Below are 12,573 nucleotides of genomic sequence, written 5' to 3'. Positions count from 1 at the left end.
TGGCAAGGTGGAAGACAGAAACTGGAATGATAGAAATCTCCCATGAGGAGGGGAGGAAATGCTGGAGGAATGCTCAGCCAAAAAGCACCAAGCCTGTGATGCCTGCCTGCCAGTGAGCTGCAGTAACAGCCTCCAGAAGAGACGGCTGCATCCTCTGCACCTCCTTGTTTTCTTGAAGCGATGCTTCATTAACTTCAAGTGGACCAAAGGATCAAATCATTTAAGATGTATTTCAAATGCTTCTCTCCCGATTCTCTTACATTTGGTGTCTGCTCTCTCTCTTCCCCTCCACAACATCACTATTACAAGCTGTTGCCATTCGTGGGCCCCTCTGATTGCTCCTTCCCTCTGCTGCCTTTGGTCCTTCTTGACTTCCAGTTGTACGGCTGCATGACTGAGGGCGTGGAGTATGGCAGGGGCATGGGGAGCTCCACAATGTGGGCTTGATATGCTCCTATTTATTGAGCACAACATAAAGAAAATGAGTATTAGGTATGCGGATACTCATTAGGAAAGGAGGAAAGATTTGATATTGGTGCCAGTGGAATGAGGAGGTATTGATTCACAAGCAGAAATTACCTGAATTTTTTCAAGTTTTCTGCTCCTAGTGGTTTATCTGCTTATGTGAGTTTGCTTTCTAGAGCTGGACCCGATCCTTCCCCAGCTTCCCGCTGTAGTCAGCATCTTACAGGCACAGAGCGTGCGAGCCCTCTGCAGAAAACAGCTTTTCTCAGCTGTAGTTCAAGTCTCTGCCCTCACTGCCCATGAATTTCTGTAACTTCATCCAATGGAGAGATTTTCTGCTCATCACCAAAGCAGTGAGCCCTTTTTCAGGTGCATGCATTACACGGTTCAGTGCACCTTGTGTATGACATCCCTTTCTAAAGCTGTTGCTGTTGGACTGGGTGTACTGATGGCATGATTTAAAATGCATGTGTTGCTGGAGACCTCCTTTGCTTCTGTCTGGACCTGTCATTTCAACCTGTGAATACTTACATTATGCTAATCCACATCTTGTTCATATGTTTAGTATTAATTAACATAAGCAAAGTTGCTGAACGCTGTAATTTAAATGCTAGGCACAGCTATTTTGCCTGTGACAGGAATGTATGAAAAATAATTTTCACAAATACTTCTAATCAAGAAACAATGCAGAAATGGCTTCTGAACAGCTTTATAACAAGCAGAATGCGAGTCCCAGCATTTTAGATTTATGGTGCTTCACTTCTGTAACTAGCAGGGATTTGCAGCTGGAAAGGTTTGCATATTTGCCGGCATGAAAAGAAATAAAATGATGAGGAATGCTTTTCATTACGCGCTTTTGTTTCCTTCTGCTATAAAATGCGTCATGTTGGAGCTTTATAACGCCCATCCCATTGAGCTGCCTTGCAAACCAGAGATGAGTAGGACAGCCCCTGTGGACTTGGCTCTTGTCTCAAATTCAGCTGAGCCCTGACGTGGTCCTGTGCTCCAGGCCCCAGCGCCTCATTTCAGGTGCCTCCTCTGTGCCTGTCTGCCATGGAGTTTGTAGCCCGAGAAGGGTTTGGGAGAGTTAACACCGCAGAGATTTGTTTCGGCGGACACCGAATTCCATGCAGAGGGGAAGGATTTTAGATCGGCACCTTGGGGGGGAGCACAGCGGTGCCAGCGCTGAGCTGCAGCAGAAGGTGACACCAGAGGGGACAGGACATGAGATCCTGCTGTTCTCAGGAGAAAGCAGGTGGAAGCAGCTCGGTGGTTAAAGAATGATGGTTCAGAAACTAGGAGAGCTAGGAGCTGGTTTTGTTGCCCACAGATGTGTTTAGGGTGAAAAAGAAAAGTCGGAGAATATGCTTGACACTTGTTCAGATTTCAGTGGTTTATGGAATTGTCATTGTGACTTTCTCCAAAATCCCTTCTGATAGAAAATGGCCAGTCCTGGTGTGCAGGGGATCTTCTCCTTTTTCTTTTCTTTCTTTTTTTCCCCTCCTTTTCTTGCCATGTATTTCTTTGTTGAAAGTGTCAGCCCCACGTTAGAAGGACAGGAGAGGTCAGTGCATCCCCATGGGTGTTTTATTGTCAGTGCTTTGGTGAGCCTCAGATTTGTGTTCCTGGAGTGCTCCGATATCCAGAGCAGGAACAAAGACTGGCTTGATTTTTGCTGCTGTATCTTAAAGCAATGAGGCCAGGGACTCCACTAACATCAGGAGCAGGAGAACTATAATCCCCTTTATTTCTGTGTGCTGTTGGGTGAATTCAGAAGGTTTTTTAAAATCTTTTTGCACAGAAGGGCAGGCAAGTATGAGACTTCCAAATAAATCTAGACTCATCAAAGAGAGAAGATACTATATATTTAAAATGGCCCTGTAGCCTGAAAGTCAGTGGGAGAATGGTGTCCTCTGTATCGCTGTGCTGTGTTTGCCAGGTAGGGTTTGCATATTGCATTACAGCTGATGGTGTCTGGCATTTACAGCCCAGCACATGTGGGGGCTGTGCAGGGGCACCTCGATGAGGCAGTGGGGCTGGGGGTCTGAGCTGCCCTCACACCCCGTGGACCTGGGCACACACTGCAGGTTTTCCATTTCTGGTGGCTGCTTTCTGCCCAGGCTTTTTATCTTAGATTGATGAAATCTTGATGACAATTTTCATAGCTTACGAAGGAGGATTGCTGAAGATCTGTTTCCTATAGGTTTGATAATTTTTTATTTTTTTTTTGCTGTCATCCTCTTGGCAAGAATTGAATGTGAAACAAGCAATAAGTCTTCTGTTGAGAGGACCTGGAAAGAAAACCGAGCTCTGCCTGGAAATTAAAGATCTGCACCTGATGAGAAGTTGTTCATCAGCTTCAGCAGAAAGTTGCCAGTGCCACAGGTCTCCACTTTTTAAGGTACCCCTCACATTACGGCACAGGCTTGTATGCCTTTTCTTCCACCAGGAGCATCCGCAGGTACCCACAGCTGCTCTGCACTGATAGACATTCCCACTCCTCATGGATTAGCAGCAGAGATTTTACTGAAAAAGCAAAAGCTAATCACTTTTTCACTGTCTAGTGCAGAAATAAATCACCCGCTTATTTGCAAGAACGTGAAGCAGGTCAGACAATGGCCAGTAATGTATTTGCTGTGGCAGATACCTGGCTTGCTTGAAGATCAGTGCCTGCTCTTGGTGGATGTGCAGGCCAGTAGTTCCAAAATACCCTCACCCGGGAAAATGAAAAAGAAAAGCCCTCTGACCGAACATCTACGTTCAAATGTGGGGTCTGTTTGCTTTGGTTGGGGTTATTGCATGCAGCAGCCTGCTGCCAGCAGTGGGACTCGGTGCTGTGCCCGCCCTGCATTGGTACCTCTTGAAATGGAATATGGGTAATTAGTGAATGAGACCAGACAATATCTCGGCTGCTGTACTGGACAGAATTTGATGGTAGCTATCACTGATGATGTGATTTGGGGAGCGCTTCAGCCTTCAAGTTGTAATGATAATAACTCAGACCAGCAGTCAGCACTACAGGAGCACATGCATCCCTTTATTGGAAGCATTCTTCATCCGCTGTAACCTTAATGTGAATTCTCTTGCTTAAACAAAGTTACGGTGGAGTTATAGATGGAAATACACATCGGGAGTGCAGGGAGCAGCACATCACCAGGGCACTGCGGTTACTGCCCCAGCCCAGTGATAACTCTGCAGAATGCACTCACCTCCAAACTTGTCACAGTCGTTTGTGCCTTACCTGGTTCTCACATCTTCTCTTTGTAGTTCTACGCAGCTGTGCCATGTAGTACTGCACCTGAATTTACATGAGAACTAGCTGCTGTTCCCCAAACAGTGCTTCTCCTTGGCTGGAAGGCCTGCTGCTCCTCTGCTCTGCTTGCTGAGCTGGGCATCCAGTAGCATCCTCGGGGTGTGCTGGGAGTGCTGCTGCTGGGCTGCAGGCACAGGGCTTGGCTTCCATCATGATTTCAAGATCAATCCCAAAAACATTTGTTGGAAGGGAAAAATATCAGTGATTTCAGCTGCTTGGGAGCTACCTGAAATAATCATTTCTTTCTTTTTTTTTTTTTTTTTTTTGCTGTGAAAGTCTCTGTAGAGCAAAGCCTATTTTGTCTGTGGGTCCCATGGTGGTTTCCATCTGAAGATCCCACCATTACACTGCTTAGTCACCACTAATCCTGCTTTATTTACATTTACCTGTAAATTTGGCTTCTGATGCAACTCAGTCTTCATTTTAATGTTGTGAATGATTTCAGTGTATTAACCACTGGCAGTAATCACCGTGCATGTCACAGACCTTGAGGTTTCCATAGGGACGATGTGATTCCCCATGATTGCTTGCACAGATACTGGTAAACCACTGCCCTGCTCACATTTGAAATTGGTTCCTAAGCCAGCTTGTGTTAGGGGCTGCTGCTGCAGCAGCAGGGAATGGGTCATAATCTGCCTTTAGTTACCTGTTTGGGGCAGACACCAAATCCTGTCTTCAAAGCCTGTTCATGCCCGGTGCACAGCAGGGTCTGCTCCATCTCGCGCAGAACTGGTGTAGTTCAGTACATGCTAGCAGTGAATTAAAGTATTCCCAGGCAATATGCTAGGCTGGGCTGATGTGCCGAGGGGATCTTTGTATTGAAAACAATTGTTTTCCTGCAAGCAGTCTGTCGAGGTGGAGCATCAGAAGGTGCGCATTCACAGGATGGGAAATTAACAGTCAGAGAGCTGTCTGCTCGGTGCACAGGATGTTATGAGTCTGGGAGGTGTTGATGCTCATCTTAATGAAACTTGCCAAACTAATCTCCATTTTAATGGATTATTTGTAGTGGCTGCAAACAGCAAGCTGTAGTGGAATATTCCCATCGTATTTTTTTTTCTGGCAGAGGAGATCGCAGCGTAGAACATGAAACTTATGAATCTTCATTAAGAAAGTCATGCTTCTAAAGTTATGAAATGATACAATGAATGCTGTATGTCATCTCAGTTAAAGTGTGTTGCTGTTAATGATTGGAAAACAAAAGCTGTGACTTGGAGAGCGGATCCCAGCAGGACCCCACCAGGAGCGCCCTCGCACATCCAGAAAGCAGCAGCTCAAATGTACAGACAGAGCACTGTCTTATTTAGCCTGCTTTGCACTGATGTGATTTGACTTGACAGAAGCTGAGCTTACCTAGAGGTGTGTAATGGCTGCTCTTGCTCTCTTTTACAAGACCCTATGGTGGGAAGTGAAATGCGAACCAAAAATAGCCGGTTAAATATCCCCGTTAGTTACAGTGTGTGTGCATCTGCTCAATGACCTGAATTATATGTGGTTAGTTTGGCACATTTCTTCAAAGTGCACTAAAGCAAAACGAAAGGAGAGACCCAAGATCATCTGAACGTCTGCTCTTCTCTCTTTTCCTCCGCGATGTTGAACTCAGTGACTGTAGGAATGCTTGGAGTCAGTTTATCGGTCGTCTGTGGAAATACAAAGTAATTACAAATGGCTTTTTTTTTTTTTTTTTTTTTTTCAGTAAGACCCCTTTGACCATTATCGTGAGAAAGAATTGCAACCGGTTGTTAGCTCGGATTGACATTTCTTGTTCACATTCTTTATACCGTTCTGACACAACAGAACCCCACGGAGCTCTGTCCCTCAGCTCACTTACTCTGAACCTCAGCCAGGTGTGAGCAGCGAGCACACACGTGCCCCATGCTGGTGCTGGCGGTCCCAGCTGCTGGCAGAGGTGTCCTTGGCATCGTGTGCACAGCTAGGACACGTTTCCCCGGGGTCTTTTTCTGCCTGGTCACATTGTGTGTCGCTGTGAGCTTGTTAGTTTAGCTCTGCACGCCCTCTGTACTATTCACAGAGGCTGCTGATGCAAAAGAAATGCGTATAGGTTGAGATATAAGGATTGTTTACTGAATTTGGGTTCTGCGCGTGCGCCTGGTACCCGGCGTTGGCCGCTCCTTGCAGTTCCTAGCAGCAGAGCATGTGGTGATTGCTGCCCTCACCGCTGCCAGAGCTGCCAACACGGTTACTGTGGTCCCCTGCACTGGGCTGTTCTGGTCGGACTGGTGGAACGTGGCAGGGCGCAGCTTGGTCATCTGCAGGGAGGGAAGCTGGGGCACGGCTCTGCGGCACTTTCTGCTATGCTGACTGCCAAAATTCCCTTAAAAAGCTGTCCCCTCATTCCCTGTGTAGGAGATGCTTTAATGCATTGCATTTATGTTCACATACTGCTTTTCAAAGGGCAGGAGCTCCTGCTGGCATGGCGCGGTGCTGTCCTGGTACCCAGAGTCTATGTGGTGTCACTACTCTGTACCCATCCCTCGGGGTCTCCAGCTTCAGAGCACTGTGCAGTTTCTCCTGTATGAATTTTATAATTTTGAAAGGCAAGACTGCACTTGGCACAACGTTCAAACACATTTCATGGGATAATACATGATTTTCATTACTGAAACATGATCTTATTCATCCCCGGGCTTTGCCGTAATAGCATCTTGAGAAACAAAGGTTGGAGCTCGTCTTCGTGCTCGTCTGCCTGCAGCCCTGGCTCGGCTGCACTCTCCATTTGAGCACTCCTGCTCCACAGCCCTGTTTCGGGACTGACCCCAGGCCTCCTCCCCCCACGCAGCTTCTTTTATGACACTCCCCAGCAACGGGCTCCTGGCTGCTGCCTGCACAGTGCCCAGCTCCATCTCCTGCTGCTGGGGCCCTGCCTGGCTCTCCCCTCCCAGCCCCTGGCTCTCGTCTCCTGCTTTTTTGATACTTTTCTGCAAATGTTCTCTCTCTGTTTATAGAAGAAATAATCCAGCCGACGACATAAAGCAGTGTTTGCCTCATGTTTTGTTGAAGTTGTCACTAGAAATGTGAAGTATTCCCTTCCTGAGCGCTCAGCTATATGTTTTCAAGTGTGATGTCCTTAGGGCAAGCGCTAGGTCTGCTCTGTGGAGTCCTGCTCAGTTTTATTACTAAACCAAAGATGAACCAGCAGACAGTAATGCAGTTTTATTTCCAGCTCTCTCTGCGCTGACTCATATAGGCAGAACAAGACCTCCATCTTCCTTTTGCTTTTTCTTGGAGTGCACAGATGTCTGTGTGTGGGCACTCTCTCTCCAGGAAGGACGGCCGGAGCCGCGCAGCGACGCCTGGCCCTGTGTTTCAGGAGGGGCTGCTGCTCCGCGCTGGGGTGCCAAGTGCCAGCCCTGCACTGCTCTCCTCAGGAGAGCACCCCTCGTTGCTCAGACCCCAGCACCTGGTTTCTCGTTCCCTGCTTGGTGGCACGGAGTGACACTGGCCTTTATATTTGGTTTGATTTTGCATAGCTCTATATGCTCTAGGCTGGAAAGCAAGCGGCTTCCTAATATTTCAGTTAATGCTGCCGGTGCTGTATTTGCATGACTATCTAGATGATCCCAAAGCTTCAAGTCTCATGTATTCCGTCCGATTTCTCAGCATTATTATTCACTGGCTTTCATGTAATGAAAAATATATTTCCTGCAAAATGAAAGGGAGGACCTCTGCCTTTCGGGATCTGGCAAAACTAACTAGCATGAGAATTTGCTTTAGGCCCATAGAGGTGCAGCAATGAATCTTTTAATAGATCTGCTCTGCCTTGTCCTTACCCGGGGTAGAAAGGTCTCTTTGAAAACATCCTGGTGTATTGTAATGGCTCGTGAGTGGAGAAGAAGAGGGTGCAGAATTAGGTTCTGCTGTTTTGGAAGAAAAATTAAAAAAAAAAAAAAATATGGGGAAAAAAAAACAGAGAAACAAAGCCAAACCCACAGGAGTGGTGAATTCTTGTGAAAATCCAAAGTAGCAAGACTTGCTGTGTTCTTACAATGACAAAAAAAAAAAAAAAAAAAAGCCTTTCACGTTGAATATGTTCATTAAAGGAACTGTCCCTTTTATAAGAGGAACTTTGTTTAAAAAAAAAAAAAAAAAAAAAAAGGCAAGTGATGGGCCCTAACGATCCCCAGACAATTTTTACAGGTATAGAACAGCAAAACCAGCCTCAGCATGGTCCCTGTCGCCCAGCTGGTTTCCCTGTGGCACAGCAGATCATCCCATGCTGCTCCCATTTATCCCCGTAGGTCTGTAAGATGGCTTTGTTTGCTCGGTGGGAGGACTTTCCTTAGCAATCTGTATTTCTGCTTCAAGCTGGGCCAATTTCAGGGAATTAATGATGCGTATTCCTCATAAGCAAACACACCTTATATGTATGGGCTAGTATAGTTGAAACCTGAGCGGTCCTATCAAGGAATCATTCCTGAGGAGCTCTTGCCAGGGGCTGGGGTGTTCTGGCACTGACAGCTGAGGACAGCAACTGGTTAAAAATTTGCTAAGCAACAGAAACTCTCATTTCATTCTCGTAGAAAAGGAACATTTTTCCTCTTGCTTTGGATTATTTTTTTTTTCTCCTAGCTAGCCAGTTCTCTGCATGTTGTGTTTTAAAAATCAGAGCTGGAAGAGAGGGCATGGGCCTGTGGGCAGTGCCCGTGGTGTACGGCTGTGTCTGCAGGGCAACTGCTGTGCTTCCCCAGCATCTGCCTTGGGGAGGGATCTGTGGGCACGGCCATAGGGTCCGTGATGGGGCCCGGCTCATCGCTGCAGCTGGAGGAGTGCTGAGCGGGGCCTGGGCTATTCTCAGGGGTCTGAACTGCAGCCATCTGACCACAGCATGAAAGTGGGGTCTTGGCATTTCTGTGCTGGAGCCCAGCTCCCTGGCTGCTGTTCATACGTTCCCCATTTTTTGCTAGAGGACTTGGTTTACAGACAGGCTAAAGAAAAGCAGGAGCTGAGGGAAAATCCCCTCTGCTTTGAGTCAAGCTGTCGGTGTTGGTTAGGTGTAAATTGTGTCCCTGAAGCAAATTTTATTTGTGGGAATACGGAAAATGAAATTCCTGAATTTTTAATTGGAAGAAACACTGGTCAGTGCTGCTTGGGTCTCAGAATAGCCAGGAGAGAGAAAGAATTGGTAAAGTTAATTGAGCCTTTTTGAAGGAGAACCTACTTGGGAGCACTCCAAGCTGAGAGCTGCAGAATGAAGGACAAGGGCTTGCCATGAACAATCGCGTTTTGATTTTGTGTTACTATTAGACAAATGCTCCATGCTGTACTTTGGGAGACCAAACAAAAGAAGAACATCAGAATGAATTTCACTAGTGCCATACCTTACAAAATCTGGGTGCTTTTGGGACTTTTCCTTGCTAGTCCTAAACGTGGGCGCTGTAGCTTTGCTTTACAAAGAGAAGATGGCTGATAACTCACAGGCACTCGGTACAGTGCTCTGGGAGGTTGCTTCCTGTTGGCGAGGATCCACATTGCTGCATGCCAAACAAAACCACTCTCTGCTATATGGTGTGTTGTAATGGTAAAGTAGCGGAATGGGGTTTAATTGCTAGCAGACAGCAGTGATAATTAGCAGGAGCCCATGGGGCACATGCATCTCACAGATATGGGGTGACAGATTAGAACCCAGGCTTCTGCTGGCTGGGGATGTACCCAGCAGGGTACACGCTGGGTACGTGGATGGGAGCCGTGTGTGCAGGGCCATGTCCTCACCTCACAGCACATACCTGCTACCCCAGGGAAAGCTCCCATCTCGAGCATGCTGGTATGGTGGTGACAGCAGTCACCGAGTCAGAGCACTGCATCCAAATGGCTGTGCCCAGGCTGGTGTACCCCTTCCCTCCTGTCCCCAAGGCTCTTTTCATCCTACCATGGCAGCTCTTACCCAGAAGGCGAATGCACAGCCCGTGCAGCCAGGTCTGGGGATGTCAGAGTCCAGGACTGAGCTCAGGTCAGAAGCCTTCTCAATTCTAGCAGAAATACTTGGAAAGATTTTAGGTCCTCGTGTAGAGGTGACCATCAGCATCTCTTGCATCCCAAGCAAGTGTTACCTCTTAGCCTGATAAACCTGGATGGTCATCTTCAGGGAAAGGAAATTCCTGCATGTGGTGTCACTTACACTGATTCATTATTGTTTACAACTCTTCTGTTCCTCTGGTTTTTGGCTGTGAGAGAAAGCATCTGGTGGTGAACTCGTGGTCTGGGACTCCGCTCTCTTCGCCCAGACTCAGATACAGCTCTTCCTCTCGTTCCTGTTTTGCATATTTTAGTCATACCAAGAGAAATGCACGCAGTGAGCGATTCCCATGATTTCACAGGGATCTGCCAGTGCTGGCTCCTAGCCAGGACAAACCGTTTTTTGTTTCCAGTCTCAAAGAAAACCAAATATCCACGCATGCCCTCTGACTCCATATACCGTGCTGCTTCAAGTAAACAGTAGTGCAGCATCAGGAGTGCAGTTTTGTCTTCCTGTATTCCTTTTTCCTATATATCTCCCACGCTGGCAGTCACATATGTGCCCAAAAGTAGCACAGGGGGCATGGACCCACCTGCACTGCAGGAGCCCCTCTTTGCTCCTGTTTGGCATGGAGGTGGCTGAGCCAGACACCTGGTGCCGAGGAGCTGCTGCCATGTGAGGATGCATCTCCCAAAGCCTCTGGTCCTCCTCTGGCCTTTCTTGCAGGCAGAAAGCCCAAGAGTGGTGGTTTTCCACGTGCATGCTGTAACCTGTCTCATGTTTTGATATTGTGGGTACAAATAAAATATTAATCAAATAGATGCTATAGATGTTTGGATGAAAAGGAGCTTAATCTCAGAATTCTTCAGAGCCTTCTGGAGATGACCGCAGCCTGAGGCTGGGGAAAGCCCTTACCTGGAGCCTGGGGAGCAGGGGGGGGGACACAGGGCAGTGCCCCACCTGCCAGGAGCCTCACACCCACCTGCAAGCTGCTGCGTGCGAGTTCAGCAGCATTAAAACATTGTGTTACTACAGTATTCCTGAAAACAAACAACAACAACAACAAAAAACCCTGTATTTTGAGTTATAAAATGGAAAAAGAAAAATGCATTCCACATTACACCACAGCCTGTTGCAAGTAGAAGCTGGTTGAGCCCTGTTTGCTGGTATGCACAGGGGATGCAAAGGCACCTCCGCATGCCGGTGCTGCTCTGCTGGCCGGCTGCGAGCAGGGGAAGACACAGGGCTTCGCTGCGGGAGAGCAGCGCTTTGTGGCTTCGGATTTCTGGGGCTCTGGAGATGGGTTTGGTGAAATTGTTCTCCAAAGTTAGAGGAAAGCTGATGAAACCTGTTGTGGTGCTTTGGTCTCCAGTGTGGGAATGAGTTTCTTCAGATAAAAGCAGTGTTTGCGCAGATGCTGCCTTAATTGAAGTCCCCGTGAGCAAACAGCAAATTAATTCTGCCTTCCTGACTTTAACTCCTTCTGTACCTGAGCACTTGTCCTTTCCACCTGCTGAGAAGAAATAACAAGATGCGCCGTGGGTATTTTGAAATATTAACTGACGAAAACAGAGAGTTGTGCAACATGCTTTGAGCCACCAAACGTTTGCAGGGCTTTGTTCATCAGTTTGCTGCTTTCATGTCTCCAGAAAGGACGTGTATGTACTTCACAGAAAAATAAGTTATTGATAACAGTCTTGCAAATGCCTCTGCTGTGTGAGCAAGCATGCAAGGAGGCAGGATGGTAGTGACGTTTTTTACCCCTTTTTCCCGTTACGCTTTATCTTCCGCCTGACTTTTGTGCTCGAGATGAATGTTAGAGGTTGCTGTTTCCTACCTTTCTGTCAGGCTCCTCGTTAGCAGGGGCACGCAGTCCCGGCAGCTGGGGCTTTGCCGGCTCACACGCTCCCGCTTCCCGCTCGGAAGGTTCCCATTCATTCCGGATTGGTGCGGAGCCCGCAGCCCTGGCACCCCCCCGCCCCTCACCGCGCCTCCGGGACGCCAGCTTAGCATTCACTGGGAGGGATGCGCTGCTGCTCTCCCCGTAGACCTCCAGGCTGCTGGTTGGAGCCATCAGGGAGCGGGAGGAAGAATTACCCTGTGTGTTTGTGTGGCTGCGCTCCAGTAAATATTTTGATGCATCCGCTGCCAGCTCTGGTCTAAGGGAATCTACCTAGCATTTAAATTTTGATGGGGAGCTGTTCTGAATAATAACGGTGCAGCCGGCTGTGAGTCAGTGCATGTGTGTTGACTAAAAAAAAAAAAAAAGCCCTCCAAGCTTAACGCTTGCTGAACGCTGAGCTGCAGTGCTTCGCTTTTCCCTCCTCCTTTCTTCTTTTCTTTCTTCCCTCGACTTCCTCTGTTTTGTTTGGTTCTCGTGGGCATTTCATGTAGATTTTGTGCACCGGCGGTGGGAGGGAGGGGAGTGAGAAGAATCAAAAAAAAAAAGCCCAGCCAAAATAAATCCTCCACAAAAACTCCCGAGTAGCGTTTGCAATGGGTGCTGTAATGGGCACGTTCTCCTCTCTACAAACGAAACAAAGAAGACCATCAAAAGGTAAGACCCGCTTCGCTTTTCCTGCCCCTTCTGTGTATTTGCTGGGATAAAAATTAGTATTGGGAAGGGAGGAGAAAATGAACATGTGCCACTTGTAAGTAAGCCAGCAGTGTTTATGTGAGTTGTAATTTGCAGAGGAGAGGAGAGTGGGTTGTGAGGTGGTGGAGGAAACGTGTGGGCACCAGGAAATTGCTGTGGAGGGGCTTTGGAGGAGAAAACCATCTGAAATCTTGTAATCCTTCGTACAGGCGTGGACGAGGAGGA

At 47.6% G+C, this 12,573-nt stretch overlaps 1 protein-coding gene across 2 annotated transcripts in view; it reads left to right on the top strand.

Moving 5' to 3' along the window:
- Positions 1-12,573, top strand: part of KCNIP1 (potassium voltage-gated channel interacting protein 1) — a 334,161-nt gene that overhangs the window by 117,990 nt on the left and 203,598 nt on the right. Inside the window, exon 1 of one of the 2 annotated variants that reach the window (XM_021410088.1) lies at positions 10,819-12,309. The exons of the other annotated variant lie outside the window; for it this stretch is intronic. Coding sequence (XP_021265763.1) covers positions 12,249-12,309 — 61 coding nt within the window. The 5' untranslated portion in view covers positions 10,819-12,248. Of the gene's footprint in view, positions 1-10,818; positions 12,310-12,573 lie in introns of those variants that run through there. 2 annotated transcript variants of the gene reach the window in all.

This window comes from Numida meleagris, chromosome 12, assembly GCF_002078875.1.
Source record: "Numida meleagris isolate 19003 breed g44 Domestic line chromosome 12, NumMel1.0, whole genome shotgun sequence".
Taxonomy (NCBI): domain Eukaryota; kingdom Metazoa; phylum Chordata; class Aves; order Galliformes; family Numididae; genus Numida; species Numida meleagris.
The sequence above is the reverse complement of the archived record's forward strand: the minus strand, read 5'-3'. Positions and strand labels throughout refer to the sequence as shown.